Source organism: Haliaeetus leucocephalus, unplaced genomic scaffold, assembly GCF_000737465.1.
Source record: "Haliaeetus leucocephalus isolate CR32 unplaced genomic scaffold, Haliaeetus_leucocephalus-4.0 Scaffold3, whole genome shotgun sequence".
NCBI lineage: Eukaryota > Metazoa > Chordata > Aves > Accipitriformes > Accipitridae > Haliaeetus > Haliaeetus leucocephalus.
In genome coordinates this window covers 245,840-265,553 of record NW_010972439.1, presented here as the reverse complement: position 1 = coordinate 265,553, position 19,714 = coordinate 245,840, and the positions used below count along the sequence as shown (strand labels likewise).

The window sequence follows — 19,714 nt, the reverse complement described above, 5'->3', positions numbered from 1 at the left end:
TCCCCCCCCCCCCCCCCCCCCCCCCGTGTGAGACATTTTAATGACCAGGCAGCTATGTTTCAGAGTGCCTACCAACTTAATGTAAGGAGACAAAGACAGGGATTTTCTGGAGCATGGCTTATCCCTACATGAATGCATCCTAAAGTGGATTTAAAAATCTGTCAGTGGCAAAGGAGAGAGTAATGACCACATTACTGTAGCTATCTCATTAAAAATCTTACACATTGTTGGATAGATTTGTTGCAGAACAAGGTAGCAGAAAAATACAGTAAACTTGCAAATACCTGTCTTTCTGGAGCTTGATTCAATTGCAGTAGGTTGGAAATTGTGTTTCTGGGACAAGGGGTGTAGCACCCTTTATTTGGCTTTAAATCCATTATTTAGATTGAGGATATAGCAGATTTGACCTAGAATCAATTCTTCTAGTACAAGCCCTCTTAGCTGGGCATGTAGAACCCTGCCTATTAAAGTCCTCTGCTTTCACATCTCCTTTTATTAAAAACTCCAAATATTCCCTTAAGTAAAGAATTGGTTTTTCACATACTTGGTCATGACAAGCAAGTCCCTGAAAATTCTTACTCAGTGCTTTGAAAATTATCTAATAGTCAAATGATCCTCTCTGGAAATGGGAGATCTGTGACGAAACTGATAGAGTTTGGCTATTGATTTCCAGTGGGTCCATTTTACCAATGTTGAGTCTTTGCTGAACTCACACTCCTGGGGATGTACAAAAAACTGAGTTCGAAAACTTGCAGGCAGAATGCTCAGTTCCAGTAAATCACATGTTTTGTGATGGGGTGGGATAGAGATTAAACACACTTTTTCCCAAGCTGTGTTAAACAGTGAAGATCGATCTATTTAATAATTTAAGAATTGAATAGTAACATTATGAGAAAAGAAGAAAGCATGAGGAGAAAATCAGCCCATCATACAGCAACTTGACAGCATTAAAAGCTCACAGTGAAAGGGGGAAATAAATCTTGTGTTGAGAAATAGAGGAATATATGTGTTCTTAGCTCAGTAGGTTCTGTATACATCAAACTTTGGACAGCAATGTTGGGGATATGCATAGGTGTACGCATAGGTGGGATGTTCAACCTTTTATTACATGTGGCAGCATATTACGCTTTCATTTGGATTCATCGACTGTTGAGACTTCCCTAGGAGAGCATTGTCTGGTGAGTGAAATTTTCAGCCAACTGGCTACCTTTCACTTTTTCGGTCCTGCCTGGCACTGCTTAATCTTTTCCGTTCATGTGTTATTACCAGATCCGGATTGCTGTGCTTGTGTCTTGCCCACTGTCATTTAGCACATCTGGAAATGCTGTGGTTTGCCGAATGACAAGTTGCACTCTTTTCTTCCAGTTCCGCCTGGTGGTAAAGACAGCACTGAAGCTGCTGCTGGTGTTTGTGGAGTATACCGAATCCAATGCACCGCTTTTAATCCAGGCAGTATCTACCGTTGATGAAAAGAGAGGTGAGTAGCCTTACTTGGGGGGTGCAAAATCCCAGCACCGCTGAGATCAGGGTGGCATTTCATCACGAATTTCGTTGGTTCTAGAGTTGCTGTCTTGATGCCTGCCTTGCGCGACGTACCCTTCATTTCTTGATTAAAAGCATATTTTAAGTGTTCATGTAATTTAAGGTTGTTTTGAGGGATGAATTATAGTGGGAAAGCGACGAGTGAAAAGCTGAGGAACTCGACTGCCTCCCTGGGCACCGCAGTCACTGCCCCTTCCCTGCACCCGTGCGCAAAGTCAGCCTCCTTGCATTTTCCGACCTCGCAGGCTCCTTCAGGCCAGGCTGTCTTTCCACTTCCTTCTGAGAAGCAGCAGTCTGATTTAGAAGAGAAAATGGTATCTAATCAGTGTAATCCCTTTGAAAAGAAAGACGAGGTCAGTAATAGTACAGGCTTTATAGTAAAAGCAAAACCATCTGTTGTTACATTAAAATAAAGCCCTTGAGCAGATATTATACTATGGAATCTGTTACCCTTCAGGCTCATGAAAAATACTTGAATATGTATACTGTATTTTTTACAAATAAATAGAACAAAAATGGTTCTTTCTTGTTCTTCCCACAAAGCCATTGCTAAGCTCCCGGGGCGTTCTCTCTTGATGCAAAACATTCCTTTGCCTCAAGGAGAGTTTTTGAGGTTGGGAGAGCCATTGTTGTGGTCTCAAACACATGGAGGTTGAAAGCAAGATCCCCTTTGTGGAGCAACTGCCTCCATGCTGAACTTCTTTGAGAGACTTGATACGGTAAAAGTGAAACAAAAAAAGTCGGGGGCTGGGAAGAAAGGTGGTGCCGGAAAGAGGAGAAAGTAGCTAGATTTTGCTTTCAGCTATCAGAATGAGTGCGTTGAAAAGACAAAAAAAAAAAACCCAACCAGATTGTCTCATATGGCAGGAGAGCAGGCAGGGGCAATTCAAAAACAGTGCAACACTTTAAACAGTGGACTCTTCAGGTTGGCTTTCTGCTTTGAATTAAAACCAAAAAACCTTACAATGCCATAAGCAGAAATGTAATTACAATATTCATGTAATTGCGAGCACTGTGATTTATTTTTGCAGTCATTCTTAGTATTTCTCAGCTCTCTGAACTCACTGGTATTCTCAACATGTTCAAATTGCCATCTGTTCACATGCTAGCAAACCTCATTAGAGAAAAAAGAGAAAGAAAGGGGGACCCTAAACACACTACCATGCGCTTCTGTATCTGTAGAACAGCCTTAGGCAAGCATTTACATGTCCCAAAGTAATAAAACAACTTAAGTAACAACATAGAACATGTGAAAAAAAGTGATGTGTGTAGTCAGATGGATACGTTAGGAGCATGAGGAAAGAGTTTATGGGAATTCTCATACCAGTTGGCAGATTGTCTCATGAACTCTTGCAAACAACTTAGCCCCAAATACCCAGTTTTTCTTTCTTTCTTTCTTTCTTTCTCTCTCTCTCCTTTCTTCTTTTCTTTGTTTATTATTAACTAGTTGCACTTAGCTACAATAGAGATAATTTTTTTTTCTGGTTTATATTTAGTTCTTTTTTTAGGTCATCGATATAATAGCCCTTCAATTTTAGCTGTGAATGTGCTATGTTTTAATTTCTATTTTGAAATTAGTGGCTTATAACTGAGGAGTACCTGCCTTTAATGACTGATTTAATGGAACAGAAATAGAGGAAGAAAAAGCGATGCACCTTTTCTTGAAATGTTGTCATAAATCTTGCAGGTATATAATTAAGTTTAGCACTGCTTTGACAAAAGTCCAATGTTTCATGTACATACAAGGTGATGAGATATGACATAATTCCTCAACATGTGTACCACACATGATTAACATAAAGAACCCCATACTAACTCAGCCTAGTTTCAAAGCAATCCCATCTGTGGTTCCTATGGGAGAATACATCCATATGCAAACTGAAGTACAGAGATCCATGGAAGTGCCGGCTTTACTCTCAGATACGAGCAGACTGTAAGTGAATAACTGCATGGCCCTCATCGTATAGGAAGTTGCTTCTACTTATACATCCATCTAGCTCCCCTTTTCCCCTGCCCTTTCTTGTTTCAGAGCCCCAGAGGAATTTGATCTCTTTTCAGTCTGAGCATACTGGGACTGTGCGGGCTCTGGCAAGTGGAGCTGGTGTTGCACTCTGCTGTCTGGGGCTGCTTTAGGACAGAGATTAAAAGCCCTGTGACTGACCTGGAAACTGTCACATACTGTTAGTGAATTAAGTTTCTGCTACCTGACTTGTTATATTATTTGTAAATGGCCTGCATTATAAGTTCCTCGCTTTTCCTGCCATTTCACGCATAGTTAGGTACCCACTAAATGAACGCCCATACTATAGGTATGATGGAAGGCTGTATGTTCACTCATATTTAATAGCTGGAAGTACAAGATGTTGCGGTCTTTCCAAAACTATTACTACCTTTCCATCCTATGGCTACTAGAGACAGGCACTCTGTAAGTTGGTGGCAGTCCTCATGTATGGTTCTGACCTGATGCAAGGTTTTTCATACTTTATACATCCTGTGTAGTTGTGATGTCAAGATTTTGCATCGTACGCGGATGACAGCATTAAATGAAATACGTAAGAACATTTAAAGGGGAAACTGAGGAAAGACTGAGACTGAAAATAGTGGGCAACATTATTGAAGAAATAGATTGTATTAATTTAATGTAGGCTTAATTGTTGCAACCCCACAGTTCTCCGCGTGTTTGTGCACCCTGCGTGTGACTACTCAGCGTGCTGTAAGTAGCATCAGGGTTGAGGTTCCAGCCTTCCTCTTTGAAGTAGCCATGATAATGAGGTGTTCCCAGTGAGAAGCCTGTGAAAGGCAGTCGAGCAGTTCTTGGTTTCCCCATTAGAAGGCAGGAGAACACGCAAAACTCGACCTCTGCTGTTTTACATCGGTGAGCCTGTTTCATCGCTCCCATCGATTTTGCCATGAATTCTGCATGGAACTCATAGCCTTGTGGGAACATCCCAGTCTGCTCCTAGAAGAATCACTGGGATGCTACATCATCGTTCTTTTACATCAACGTTCTTCTGCATCATGATCGGGTGGAGGGGACAGGCAGGAAAGTAAACCTTTTTTGAGAATTGGCAAGCATACATGATTACACTTACTATTTTTAAAAATAAACTCCATAATACACAAATATTAAATGGATTTATGTTTTTTACTAGAAATAGATATACATTGCCAAACCTAGATTTGAGTTTAGGTTTTTCAGGATTTGTTATATTCTGATCATTACACAGAAAATGGAAGCTGTAGATTTTTAGCTCTGCATAATAGTTTCCTCAAAGGTTCCTTTCCATCTATAAATGGTGAGCTTTTAATGTTCTCCACAATACAAATAACCTTTTAAAGGAAAAGAGAAAAACATACATCGTGTTTTTCATATCACTTGTATGAGCATCATTGTTTTACTGCAGCAGCCAATGAGTTTAGAAGGGTCAACAATTTTTTTAGTGAATTATTTTCCAAGGTATCTTTCACAAAGTTTTTCTATGCAGCTTGAAAGGAGAAGGAGTTTTTTCACTATCATCCTATCGTTACAAAAATATTGCCTTGAAAATTAATTTTTTCATGTAGACTGCAGCCTGTGGTCTCATCTCTAAGTGGTGACTCTCCAGGAACCACATATTTGGAAATCCAAGCTCGGGGCATGAGAGTGGATGAGAGCAGACGCCTGTTTTAGATCTGCCACATCCCATGGTGTCTCCTATGTTGGAAACTATAGGCTCTCATTATATATTAGCAAGGAATATTAACCCAAGTATAGTAATGCATTAAGTTCATGGTGCAACTTCCACACCAGAACTGCCTTGTTCCCTTATGGCTATTTCCATGTTCACTCCTTGGCTGTTCAGCTTGAGATCATAGTGAGGAAAATAGCATTTAAAAAGAAAGGTTTAATCTGGTACAAATTGAAGTAGCTCTATCAAAGTCATTGATAGTACTGTCTCCTCTTGATTTTAGTTAGGAAATAGATGAAGAAGTTCAAATTGAAGACTAGATTTTGGAAATTGCCTAAGTTTAATAGCAGCACCTTAATTAAAGCCTTTGAAAGATGGATAAGCTATTACAGGGCTGCCTTACTAGTAAGTACGGCTGATAAACAATTTAAAAAACCTGTATTCTGAAATAGAGAAGCAACATGGGTAGAAGAAAATTATATATCATCCTTGCAGGAAAACAGCAAGATGATCCTGAAAATATTCTTTTATGATAATGGAGAAGTACTGAGACATTCAGGAGAAAAATCAAGCAGCAGGATGCTATCTTTAATAAACAGAACAGGAATGTTCCAATAAGAATAAAACCTGCCTGCAAAATAAAGGCATGTTTCCCTAGAAGGACTCTCACTGAATAATGCAATGGATTAAATAATAAATTTTTTATGTTATTGTCAACTCGCTTTTCTCCAAATGGCATTGTCATAAGTCAGATTTGCATAGTTTCCCCATTTTGTTTCTCTTTCTTATTTTCTTCAATTTTTATTTTTCACTGGAAACCACAGGAAGACATTTTTGTAGTGAGGATATCATTCCTGCTGATCATATATCATTTGTGAGCTGAGTGAATTTGTTCCACATGTCTTTTGAACATGTACTGCAGAAAATGTCTGGTAATATAGAGAATCTGGTAAAGAGGTGTCTAGTGTATTTTCATTACAGCTGTGTATTTGAATTAGTATTTAATTAGTAATGCACATAAATACATCTGGAGAGCTGAGAGTGAATCCCCCCCTCCTTTGATTTTTGCTTGAGATAAAGAAGCTCTGATTTATTATTCAGTAGTAAAGATCAGAGACTGTCTCAAAAAGAGGGGGAGAGAAAACAGGAGAAATATCACTGTCTCTGCATTCATTAATAGACAGGTTTTTCCACACAGTGCACTGCCATCACCTTGAAAACGGAGATCCTTGGTTAGCAGAGATTTGATGTCTGTATAGCAGGATATTTATATAATATCAGCATGAATAAACACGGGCCGTTATCACTGTGAGAGTAATGCAGAGTTTTAACCTTGGGGTCACTGATCAGTCAGCGACAAGTGGTTGTGGTGAAACATTTGCATTTTACTGCCTGATTATACTCAAACTATCGTCATCCCCATAGTGTTTCGGGGATGTGGGCTGTTGGAATACTTTGCATGTTTCCCTCTGAAATTCCAAGACTCTCACAGTTACACTCGTGTAGTTGAATTGAGTATCTCTAAGTTAGGGTTAGCTTTCTGCTTCGTCCTCCTCACCTTTAACTTGTCTCCAAACAAAACACTGACTTACAGTCTTTGATTATTTACCTCAGTTTCCTAGGTAAAATAGTTATGTGGGTTTTTTCTTTAGTAAATGCAACTATCTGCCTTTTAGCCAAATGGAACAGGATGGTTTTACAAGGTACCTTCCACAGAAGAGGTTATCTTGAGTCTGGCTGGCATTGCCTGTCTGATGTTTTTGGCACAATAACTCACTAAGCCACTTGGGTTTAGGCATCAGATATGCCTGCAAATGCAAATCAACATACAAATCAAGCAAATGCATCATAACTAGAAGCGCAAATTTTGATCTTACTTAGTGGAAAAATGAGAGAAATGTATCTGAAAGTTCTGTAGAGGAGATTCTTACGAAAATAATTTGAGTAAGAACCACAGCAAAACTCTTTTCCCCTCATTGATCATTTCTTTTATCCAAGATACACAGCCTGTAATTTGAGAAAACTATGTTTCTCTGCTGCACTGTTTCGTTAACAGGACTTATCTTAATGCAGCGCAACTCAGTAATAGCACAAGGAATGTGAGCAACAAGCACACTGAAAGCATAGCATATAGGTTTTTGTTGAAGATTTGTCTAAGCCTATGTGAACCTACGATAGGTGGCGTAAAATTCCTCCCACGTGATTTTTAGGAGTTCAGTGTTGATCAGCCTGGGCTAACAAAGCTTCCTTCATGATCAAGGGAGAGAAATTGGTACCTTTGGGGAAAGTCCACCTGGCATATTTTAGATCCCTGCATTAGGATGCACGGTAGCTTTCACTGCATTAACTTCACTCTCTGTGAAGGAGGGGAGACTGCAGAGGAACCTGGACCTTTCCACTTGATCTTCCACCTGGCCACATATTCCAACTTGTGCTGCTTCTTGCATAAATGTTGATGCTATAGCTTTCCATTTTGATCACCGTCACCAATGGTTTCTGCTTTTCCTTTAGGAGCCAAGCCGTGGTCCAACATCATGGAGATCCTGGAGGAGAAGGATGGGGTTGATACCGAACTACTGGTTTACGCTATGACCCTGGTTAACAAGGTTTGTTTACGTTTTTAGCATAACTGGTGGAGATAACGTTAGCATTTTCAGTTGTATAACGATCTTCCCTGTTGAGAATATACGACAAAGGAGACCTGTCCCGGAGAAGTTGCAGGACCAGCTGTAATCAGTCAGCACGCTCTTGTTACTGGTGTTGCAGTCACCCAGAGGCGGTAGCTGGGAGCAGAATTGCCATTTTGCTGGATGCTGTGCGGAAACGTGTTATGACACGGCTCCTCTCCCAACGCAGACAGCGCAGTGCAAAACAAAACTCAGCAAACTAACTCAACTAATTGTCCCAGGGGAGAAAGAAAGCAAGTGCTGGTGAAAAGATCACATGCTTACGAAGGCTTACATTGTGCACAGTTTTCGAGTTCAGATTGTTTACTTTTTTTTTTTTACTGCAAACCAAATATGATGAATTTAGCAGGTCTCAGTGCTAGTAAGAGTGTTTCTCCTTAAAAACCCGAAGTTACATTTTTTCTTCTTTCTTTATGTTTTCTGGCGTCCTGTATTACAGGTAGTAGTTTGCAGTAAAATCAAATGTTTTCCAAAGTACTCACTTGTGCTATGAGGAGGGAGAAGGTGAAAGGCCCGTAAAAGTTAGAAATTTGTTAGTGTAAATTCCTTAAAAATTAGCATCTAGTCCTAAACAAATGTTAGGGTGACTAAAATTAAAAATGGATTTTTTAAAGAGCACAGAAGATCAACATACTGCTATCAAATCAAAATAACTGTGTGTTTTATGATTATACTTAACAGGCCAGAGTATTACGGAATGTTATTACTATTGATTATATTCATTTAAAGATCCTGAGTTTGTTGCTGGAGGTCATAAATCAAGCTGCCAGCTTATTATGGTGATGGCTACATGGTTGGGGCCGTTGGTTGCTTTGGTGTTTTTTTGATAAAAAGATTTCTTAATGGCAGATATTGTCGAGCAAAGAAGCCTGAGAGGGCTCTCCTGGTGACATCGCTGATGTTACTGCACTTATGCTTAGAGCTGCCCTTGCTCCTGCTTACATAGTAGTAAGGATCCTCTTGACTTTAAAAGACCACCTTATCTCACTGATGTCCTCTTTCTGAAAGGCATCACCAGCTTTATATGCTTCTGTCTCTAGCTGCTATTAAAGCCAAGGCGACTAGTTTTTAATCTCTCTGTTTTACACCTCATTGTTTTGTGTACCAATTCCTCTTTCTGAGATAAATCTGTTCATCATTTGCACAGTCGTAATCTACCTGGTGTTTGACTTCCTCAAAAATGTTGTTCTGTGTTGATTCCTTTAGTCTAAGTTTTTCACTACATGTAAAGCTATCTTTAGGAGGAGGTAGTTCTTTAAAAACACACAAGAAGAAAAAGCATCTCACAGTCAAAGGATCAAGGCAGTTATGAAGATCAAGGAAGAGAGGAATCCCACAATGCCACACTTATAATTATGATCTGGCTTATGGACAGCTTTATGATGTTTTTAATGGGATTTTTTTCATGATTATAGAGAAAACAGCAAGCAGCATGTCACGGTTGTAATTTTTTTCTCCCGCAGAGAATACAAAGAAGGCTCAGATGGTTTCAGCTTCTCTAGGCAAGGAAACGTCAAAGTTTTCAATGCAGACAGAGTCCTTACGAGGGATTTGTCTTAAGGAAGCATACTTCTGCTCCTTTTTCTGTCGCCATGTATACATTTACAGTTTTCCTTCCTGCTCAAGAGCATAAAACACATCTGCCCAGACATAAGAATTGCTCCCATCCCTTTATTCTCTCCCTCTCTTCTGTTGATGCTTCACCAATTGACTTATGCTAACATTTCACTAATGTTAATCCTCTCTTAGTTTGGGGGGATTTAGGCATTAACAAATCTCTTAAATGAGATTGATCCCAATGCAGATACTTAGTTATGTATAGTTCCAGTATAACCTTTGTTATCTTCCTTTCCGTAGTTCCTGTGATCTGTTAGATCTTATTCTAGTCTCTACTTTCTTCATTTTTATTGCTGAAGTCCAGATAGATTAAAGCCTTTGTGTTTCCTTTGTATATAAAAAAAACCCCCCAAAACCTACTTACCAAATGCAGAAAGAAAATCCTGTGTTGCATTCAATTCACTTTCTATGTAACTGCTGTAAAACCTCTTCATTACTGAGATTACACTAGAAGCTTTGTAGTTGTAAGATTACTGTTGATTTTCTTGTTACTTGCATTTAATATTGCTTGTTCTCTCATATCATACAATACATTTTTTAAAAATACATAGACAAAATAATTAGAATGTACATAAAAATTAATATGTTTTAGATGGATTAAGCACTGAATGTTTTTTAGCAGGTCTCGTATAAGACTAGAATTTAAGCACCAGCTTCCAGGCCAGTGGTTATTAGTGGGAGCTTACAGTACCACCCACCAGCAGTCCGTCAGCTGAAAAAGTGCTGTTTCGGGGCAGTGTGGTGTTAATACAGCAGCTGGCACATCAACTTTCGATGACCTGCATTAAGAATATCGCAACTGCCACACTGGAGCAATGATCATCTTACGGCCTGTGTCTGATGTTGCCTGCACCAGATGTTTTAGAAGTTGCAGGACCTGGGAAAACAAATACATGAGAGAGGCTTCTTCCTATCCCAAAGCAATTGAAAACTTGGCTTATGCCCTTATGCGTGTTTATTTACCAGCTAGCGCGTTTCACCGTAGCACATAAGATTTAGCTAATGTCTCTGTCGAGTGCACAGCCCTCTAGTGAAGCCCAGTCTGTCGGATGGGTAGTAACTACTGCTAGTAGTAGTCTTGCGTTACTTGGACTTGCACGTAAAGCACTGCACACCAAATGGCCTTTCTGTTGTCTGTATCCTCTCTGAACCACTGCTTTATACTGTGATTGTTTTGTAAATGACAAAAGGCACCATGCTTATTAGTTTTACTAGCTAGTATCATCCAGGGCTACACATTTTAAAAACTGGAAATAGAGAGAGAGCCTTTCAGTCTGAAGCCAGGCACAGACTAGCACTAGTTTATGTCAGGTTTTGTTCAGAAACGTAACTGAGGATATGTAGTGATAAGAATATAGTGCTATTACCAGTTGAGTGTGTTGTCTAATAGGTTCTATCATCTAGGAAAACATTTGGCTGTTACACTCCCATAAAACTCTCATTTTTTGTTTGGTTTTGGTTTTGGTTTTTTTTTTACCCCCAATACAGCTTCATTAGTTTTCTTGCCTTTCTTTCCATTGGGACTGTTACATTTGGTGGTAGGTAAAATGTATTGTCTAGGCTTTAGTAAAAATGCTGTTAAGAAGATATATCAGGCTGAAAACTCTTGGGCTGGGATTTTGGTTTTAATTTAGTTCACTATTCCAAAAGCAGCCACTTGAGAGGGAAGAACTCAAAGCTGCACAGGCTTTCCCACAAGGGCTTGGGAAAGCAACTTGGAAAATCACACAGCAAACAAATAAAAATCTTAATTCAGGGATGTTTCCTCAAACCAAAACTGGATAGAGGCATAGGAATGAGTCCTGACATTCATATTTATGTTTCCTTTGTACACCTGAGTTCTGAAGAGTTTCGGATTCTAAATCCCAGTTTTGGTCTAAGGTAGCGAGACTGTAATAAAATTCAGCAAGCAAACCACAGAGTATGGTTTAAACACCCTTCTCCAAGTGGCTAAATTTTAATTCTCTAGACAGCTTTTTATTTTGTAAGGCTCAGTCTTCATAGCAGGAGGAGCTATTTGGGACTTTTATGTGTATTTTGATATTGGAGTATCATTTTGAACATAACCAGGTACTTGGGAAGGAGCAAGGACCTTGGAAGGACCTGTCCAATTTACGCCCTCTGCTCTGCTGTTTGCGACTTTTGTTTCCTTTATAAAGCCACCAAGAAAATTGCAGCCTACTCTTGTTTTCTAATATCACGGGCCAGAATTAATTTATGCAAGCACTTCATGTCCCTTGTGTTTAGTTACTGCAGAAGTCTTTCTCCTGTGCTAGACTGAACTGACCTTGTTGTGACACCAGTCATGCCCTTTTATATCCCATTTTATAATGTTAGAAATTGAATTCGATATGCATTAGGCTCTGAAAATGGATCTGTGAGTTTAATGACAAAGCGTGCAAAGGAAAAATATTTGATTCCTATACTTGGGAGTTCAATTGCCCAGTTCTGGCCAGTAGCATGCAGTGAAAATTGGATTTCCACTGCTGCATGATTTAAAATTATATTAACCAATAAAAGGCTGCTGACAAAAGCAGGGTTGCCAGTAAATACTACCTTATGCTGCTGTTTTCCCTGTCTATAGCCTGCCTTACCTCAGATTTTAAAAAAGCTGTACTTGAAGTTGGGTGATCTGCATATCAACGTTGAGACCGTTTCCTGATATTTTAAGAAGTAAATGCTCAGAAGATCTGTGCAGATAATCTGACTCTTTTGTCGCCCTTTTGCACATAAGACATCACATCTTACTGTGCATGAAGACACTCAGGTCAGCGTAGTTGCTGTCTACTTCTTTCATAAGCAAGAGAAAGCCTGATAAAGAACATCATTTTCTGTTACAGTATTTTCATATCCGTGTTAAAGCTCCATTGAATTTACAGTGTGATAGCGTCATTTGCTGAATCCTCAGACTTTTACTCAATGCTAAGTGTCAGTTTCGGAAGGAACAAAATGTATGTGGTATCTATTTTCAGCACTGTTCAGGAAAACGTTTCATGGCCTTCAGTGGGTTTTAAACAGAGGCTTAAATACTGTTCTGGACAGAGACAAATACTTAGTTAGAGCCTGAACATATAACCCTAACACTTCATTGGTGTTTGTGCTAAGCATTCCTGTTGCAGTGGACCTCCCCAGACATCAGACAATAGTCCTGTAATGACTGAAGAAGAAAATGTTGCTGTGTTGTGTTTAGTTTAAAGAAAAATAAAATTAAATTTAAAAGTACCTTGGTGATGCACATTTTCCAGTGCCTCATTTCACAAGAAAGAGGTGCTTTAGCAGGGCAGGATATGTCAGCTGTCTATTCCTCTGTCTTGTTAGTCATGTAACTCAGACCAGTGTTTTTAGGACGAGAAGAAATGGCCTCAAGTTGCGGCAGGGGAGGTTTAGATTGGATATTAGGAAAAATTTCTTTACTGAAAGGGTTGTCAGTCATTGGAACAGGCTGCCCAGGGAGGTGGTGGAATCAACATCCCTGGAGGTGTTCAAAAAACACGTAGATGTGGCACTTTAGGACATGGTTTAGTGGGCATGGTGGTGTTGGGTTGACAGTTGGACTTGATGATCTTAAAGGTCTTTCCAACCTAAATGATTCTGTGATTCTGAATGTAAAGCTTCTTGCTGTAGGGAGGCAGCCCAGAGTGGCTGCTCTCTTCTGCACTCTGCTGCTCAGAGCCACTTTGGGAAAACCAGACACCAGAAAACCAGTATTCTCGGAGCACAGTTCATCCCATCCTGGGCATGAGAAGATGAAACTCTTTCTGGAGGGAGCCTGTTTTTTGCGTGTGCTGTCTCTATCTCTTGTTCTTTCTCTAATTAAGTAGGAGAGAGGAAACTACTTTGGAGTAAGCATGTCTCTGGTGAGCTAATCCAGAGCAACTGTGTTGCCTGCAGTCTGCGTTCTCATGTATTTTGCAGAAATGGCTCTGTATAGACTGATTCTTGGAATGAGGTGTGCATTGCTCTGCAAGTAGGTTGCACAGTACGTTCAGTTGTTTCTGCTCAACATCTGCAGGATTACACTCATTTTTCTGTGTCACTCATAGGAAGCGGTAAAAAATCAGCCCAAGCTGAGTAGAAATCAATGGCAAACCAGAATACTGGTGTTTTCTGTTGTCTTTGTAAATGTCTGCAGGACTCTGGTGGATGAAGTTCACTTGTGCTCTGAACAAAGCTGTCCAATGCCCATGACCTCTTCCCACGCATCACTCTGCAGTAAAGCTGTGAGTGACTTGATTCAATCCCTCTTGCTATATACGTGGCAGTGTCGTGCTACGGTATGCACGGCATACTGCAGAAGACCATCTTCCTTTTCTCAGTTTTCTGAATTCACCAAAAAAATGGGAAGTGACTATGGTAAGAAAAGTGCTTTCTCTTGAGCGTAGAGCAGGTGCCATAGAAAGCTCTGAACTTAAACAGTTCATTTTCAATAGCTGTTGTTACTGGCATTCTTTATTTTCTCATAGGCAAAAGCTCCTTTCCGGTGCCACTGGTAACAACTTGCCTCATAATCAGGAATTAGTAACTCTTTTAACATTTTACAAGAGTTAAGGAGTCAGTGTACCTTTCATAAGGCTTTTCAAGTTGAAAGGGAGGAAGGGAGGAGTCGATATCTCTGTAATATAAACCAGTTTGTGCGCTGGGAGGGTGACCTCTGCTGCAGGTGTGGAGGACAGTAGGCACATGGTGCAGGATATTTCCTGCTGTCCTGACATCACACAGCTGTGCGTTGGACTTTTTCTTCTTAAGGCCAAACTTAGAGGAATCAGTAGGAAATCAGCTTCACTCTTTTTAGCTAAACTGTTTTTTTTGTCTGTCTTTGCTTTTATCCCTGTGTTTGATGCTTTAACATTCTCTGTTCTTTAAATCTGTACTTGAATGAAGCCAGGAAGAATCCAACTGTGTATTTTAAAGGCCCGCATTTTCCATACTTTTTTGTATGAAATAACAACATTTATTTGTTTTGCCAATTATTCATTTTTCTACACAGTGCACAGAGTTGTTTGTTAAGAGCTGTGCCACTTGTTTTTTATTTTCTAGCGGTGTCTCTAATCCCACATCATGGGTTTAACTTTATTGAAATCATACATAGCACCACTTGCCACCCGCTTTTAAAAACCTTTGTTTAATTCTTTTCAAAACAAACAGATTTAAATGTTTTTCCTTTGATTTTTAGACTCTGTCGGGGTTGCCAGATCAAGACTCTTTCTACGACGTCGTGGACTGTCTGGAAGAGCTAGGCATTGAAGCTATTTCACAGAGACACTTGAACAAGAAAGGAACAGACTTGGACTTAGTTGAGCAATTTAACATTTATGAGGTAACATAACATGCCCTGTTTTATGCATCTTACAGCTTGTGCAGACTTCAAAGCCAAGAGGAAGGGGGGAATGTAACCTAGGTGAAATTTGGTTATCTATTTTATTTTAAAAGGAAAACATCTGGTTGCTAGAAGTATTACACACATTCGTATATGTGCCCTGCTACGGTACGTAGCTGCGTTTAATGCAAATGCATTTCGTACTAAAGCTGGGGCATACTCCAAGGCAAACAAGCGTATTTACTAGCCTCCTTAGAGGCAGTTCTGCCTGCAATTAAAACTTTCTCAGACTGGTAGTTACACATCCTGAAGTAAGTAGAAGTTCTTTCCATATGCAAAAGTATTCAGCTCATGAAAAAGGTTCGGCTGAGCTCAGGTTCACAAATACCACTTGTTCTGCAGCTGAATACCCAGCAAGTCCTTGTTTACGAGTTTACACTGGACCAGATCCTATACAGTTTGCAGCAATGGAGTAATGAATGACTCCACATTCACCACCTAAGTATAAAATAACTACTTCAGAAGTATTTATATGTAAGGGTAGGATATCCAGTTTCTTAATTATTAGCCTCTTTTCAGACTTTGGGAAGGGTTGGAGTGGGGAGGCTTAGGCTGAAGTTAATGTAATGTAGATGTGAATTTGTGTTCTGATGTGATGAAATGAAATGACTTTATCTCGCTCCGAGTCCAGCGAAGGATTTGGTAGATTTGATTCTCCATTTTCTTCCTCAACTCTACACCCATGTCACTTCACTAACTTGAGCAGAGTTAAGTTTTATATACAGCAGTTTGCAGGAAGAGTCGGGCCAAAATAAGAACATGAGAATGAGAGGGCTCCATGTTCTTCTTTCTTTTTCTATTGTCAGAGGCATCAGCTCGTAAAATCCCTTTTAAAACATGATCATTAATCTTAAAAGCAGGTTTTTTAGCGCATGCTGTGCCTACTGAAAGACTTGATTGCAAAATTAGCAGTTGGCTTAGTCGGGTACCAGCTTTTTCTTGATGACCAGACTAAATTTAGACATGCTGTCGTGGTTTAACCCCAGATGGCAACTAAGCACCACACAGCTGCTCCTTCCCTCCTCACCACCCGCAGTGGGATGGGGGAGAGAATCGGACAAAAAGTAAAACTCGTGGGTTGAGATAAAGACAGTTTAATAGGACAGAAAGGAAAAAAATAATAATAATGATAATAATAATAAAGTGACAATAATAATAACAATAAAAGAATTGGAATATACAAAACAAATGATGCACAATGCAGTTGCTCACCAATCACTTACCGATCCCCTCACCCCAGCCAGCTCCCCCCAGTTTATACTGGAAAAACTCACAACTCCTGGTTAGACTATGCATGTTCTTTCTTTTTTCTGCCAATGTTGTTCTTTATCTGAAAAATCTTTTCTTCTCCACTGAAATAGATTTTACACCCTAAGCAGAGATATCACACTTCCCCCTGCCTTTGTTTTGTTAAAGTCACTTCTGGTAAGAATTATCAGAATAACAAGACTGATAGAAACAGGAAGATAGGCATTCTTCTGATCACCCACATCACTCTCTTCTGCACCCCTACCTATTTGAATGGATCTTTCTCACATAAAGATTACATAAATGTTATGCTGCATTTCAGATGAGATCCACCAGTAACTTTGTTGTTTCTGCCAGCAATATCTCTCCTCACGTCCCCTAAGGTAGCACTTGCTCTGTTTCTGTTAGAGGTATGTCACACTGGCATCCCAGCTGCATGCTGTAGTTCAAGATACTAGGTGTTGCACCTGTATTTTACTCCTCTACTATTTTCAGCTGATGAGCTCCCATCCTGTGTCAGAAGTTTCTGTCAAATGTCATTGTGGCCATGCTACTCTCAGCATCATCCTTTTCTGATATTATACATATGTTCCCCTCTATTGACGGTGCTTCTGAACTGGCAGGAAATACTGAATTTTCCACTGAAAAGCATACGTGAAAGTAATCCTGCTAACCTAAAAATTGGAAGGCTTAGAGGAGATGTGTAGTCTGTATTTTTTCTTTTAATCCGTTGTGGTACCAGTTCACAGAAATAGTTTTGTTTGTTAGGTTTTTTCTTTTGTTTACTTTGCAGGGAGATATATGAAAATGGAGATTTTTAAGAGGAATGCAGTTACATACGTATCTGCTGATCTCTTCCTTGGCTGGGAAGAAATGATGGTGCTGTTCTAAAATACTTCCTAAAGTAGTAGACAGTAACTTCCACTCGATCATTACAAATGTCATGTCTGAACATGAGGAAATGTTCAGTCATTCAATGCATGAGAGTTTTTTCTGTTGATTTCACTAGAGCCAAGGCTTTATCTAAGTATTTTGGAAGGAAATAAAGAGCGCTAGGTGTCCAACACTGCTCAGCTTCCTTGAAAATTAAGTCCTACATAAAAAAACTCCAAACAAACTAGGAGATATATAAATGTGTTGCTACAGGTCCTGTACTGTTCTATACAAGGCGTCAGTATGTAATTCCATTGTTAGAACTGCTACACTGCGCTAATGGATAGTCAGCAACTTCTAGGGATAGCTATAGAAATGCTGACGCTAATAGGGGTTAATGATGTTGAGATCCGTTAAGTTTTAAAGCCTGGGTGTGAAGAGCGGCGGTACCTAAAGGCACCGTGTCCGAAGCGTCGCCTTTCTTCCTTTCTTTCTCAGATGACGCTGAGACACGAGGATGGAGATGAGAGTGCTGACCCCCCTCCCAGCGGGCGCAAGGACCGGCGACGGGCCAGCCTCGGCACTAGCGAGCGAAGGGGCTTAGAACGCCGACGGAGCCGCAGGCACTCGGTACAGAACGTCAAAAGCACTTTATCGGCCCCTGCGAGTCCCTGCAGCCAGTCGAGTCCTAGCTTCGTGCTAGGCCACGGGCAGCGCGTCGAAGATCTCAGTGAGAGGTAAGCGCATGAGCTGGGGAATACTCCTTTCTTTTCCCCTATTAGTTTCCATTACGTTCATTGTGCTTTATTAACCTGACAGACTTTTATTTTCTTTATTTCCCTCTTTCCGTTGAATTAAAAAAAAAAAAAAAGCTTATTTAGAGTTAAAACAAAAAAAACCACCAACAATGAAAAGAAATGGATTTGTAGTTGACTTATCTACATAGCCAAGTTCTTTGGCACCATCATACCCTAAGCAAATGGATCCAAACCACATGAGGTAGAGCATTTGATATGAGAACTAACCAAGGGTAATTTCATCCATTGACAGATTTTATATTCAATATACCCACATAATAGAAGATTGTAACAAGGCCATAGTCACATTAATGCAGAGCTATTTGTCCCATGTGTGTTACAGTTCATTCTTTTTTTTTTTTTTTTCCTTTTTGCAATCAGCTTTCCAGCATAAATATTTTCCTTGGAGGCTATGCTGTAGTAGTGAATATATCTAATGTTTTATAATTAGTGAAAGAGAGACAGTAATGACTAGTTGAGCAGCAGCCTGCAACACTGGAGTCAGTCGAAGCTACCGTCATTGCGAGTCCCGTAACGGTTGGCTTGGGCTATGCATGCTTAGGAAAAAAGAGAGCTGCAGATCCTCAGCATGTCTGACTACTGCCTAAGAAGGCTGAAATTAATTTTGTCTAAGTGAAATGTCTGATCAGCTCATCTCCCTTTGATGTCAGTGGCGTGCAGCAAGCACTGGTAGGCCTTCAGTTATCTAATGTATTCTACATGCCTGAAATTTCAACCAAGCTGAATCACGCTCTGAAACTGGCTGTTTCTCTGTGTTGACTACAAAGGGAATGTGGCTGACTAGCTCAGGTGAAGATCCTGCACTGCAGATAGCTAAAGCTGGACACTGGCATCCAGCGGCTGAAGGTGCAATTTGAAAAACCGAAGCGTGCTCCACGAAGAGCGTATCTCGTGTTGATCATAACATTCGGGAAGTTCTTTGGAGGTTTCTGTTGGTTAGCACTGGATGTGAACTTAGAGCCTTAAAATCCTGCATTACGTGTAAAGCAGCCCTTCTTGCAAAGCAAACTGAGTAGAATAAAGTTTAATGGCTTCAGGCAATATGAAAATAGAAGACTCCAGATAATTTAAACAGTAGTTGCATGTCGTATACCTCATAATGGCTTTTTTCTTTTCTTGTTTTTTTCCTTCTTGCATTTGGCAACACATTCATGCTTGTTTTCTTTCACCTTCTGTTGGCCGGGTCTTTAGTGGGCTGGCAGCTGAGAGCCCCGTAGTCTTACAGGCTGCTGACAAGGATGACAGTGCGTTTGAGGCCGAGTTTAAAGCATCTTCAGTGTGAGTACAGCTGGGGGCTTCAGCCGCTCTGCATGGGATGCCTCGTGCATGATCTCAGGCCCGGCTTCATGACTTACAAATGTGGCTGGGGATCTGTATCTGTGGATGTGGAGCAGATATTGATTTATTTTTTAACTGATGAATTTGGGTTGGAAATGAAGAGATGCTTCAATTCTACAGAAACTGCTGATTCTCAAACTGTAATTAAACAAATACAAGTCATGCAGGACAACAACTTCTACCGATATGTTTTCTCACTATTAATGTTTGCTTACTAGCTTTATTTTGCATTCTTCAGTAACTCCTAATGAATTTGTGTTTGAGCTGATTTTTAGTATTGGGGGAGTAGAAACATGGCAGATGAGTTTCGTAAGTTCTTTGAAATATTTTTTCACCGACATAGCATAATTTCAATAATTATTCTACTATTTTGAAAAAAACCTACCCAGTTCTGCTCCACACCCCCTTTGACAGTGACATAATTTAGAGCATAATTTAAGTTTAAAACCAGGAAAGAAGTCTTCATTTAAGCAGTCAAATTTAATTTCATGTTGCAGTTATCTTTATAAAATTCCTCAACACCCCCCCCCACACCCACACACCACC

The 19,714-nt window shown here is 40.0% G+C and overlaps 1 protein-coding gene across 3 annotated transcripts in view; it reads left to right on the top strand.

Moving 5' to 3' along the window:
- Positions 1-19,714, top strand: part of FHOD3 (formin homology 2 domain containing 3) — a 387,204-nt gene that overhangs the window by 256,640 nt on the left and 110,850 nt on the right. For 2 of the 3 annotated variants that reach the window (XM_010573894.1, XM_010573885.1), the window contains exons 7-10: positions 1,366-1,477; positions 7,722-7,816; positions 14,688-14,831; positions 17,511-17,749. In XM_010573894.1, the coding sequence (XP_010572196.1) occupies positions 1,366-1,477; positions 7,722-7,816; positions 14,688-14,831; positions 17,511-17,749 (590 nt within the window). The remainder of the gene's footprint in view (positions 1-1,365; positions 1,478-7,721; positions 7,817-14,687; positions 14,832-17,510; positions 17,750-19,714) is intronic. The other variant, XM_010573877.1, reaches the window with a different exon arrangement.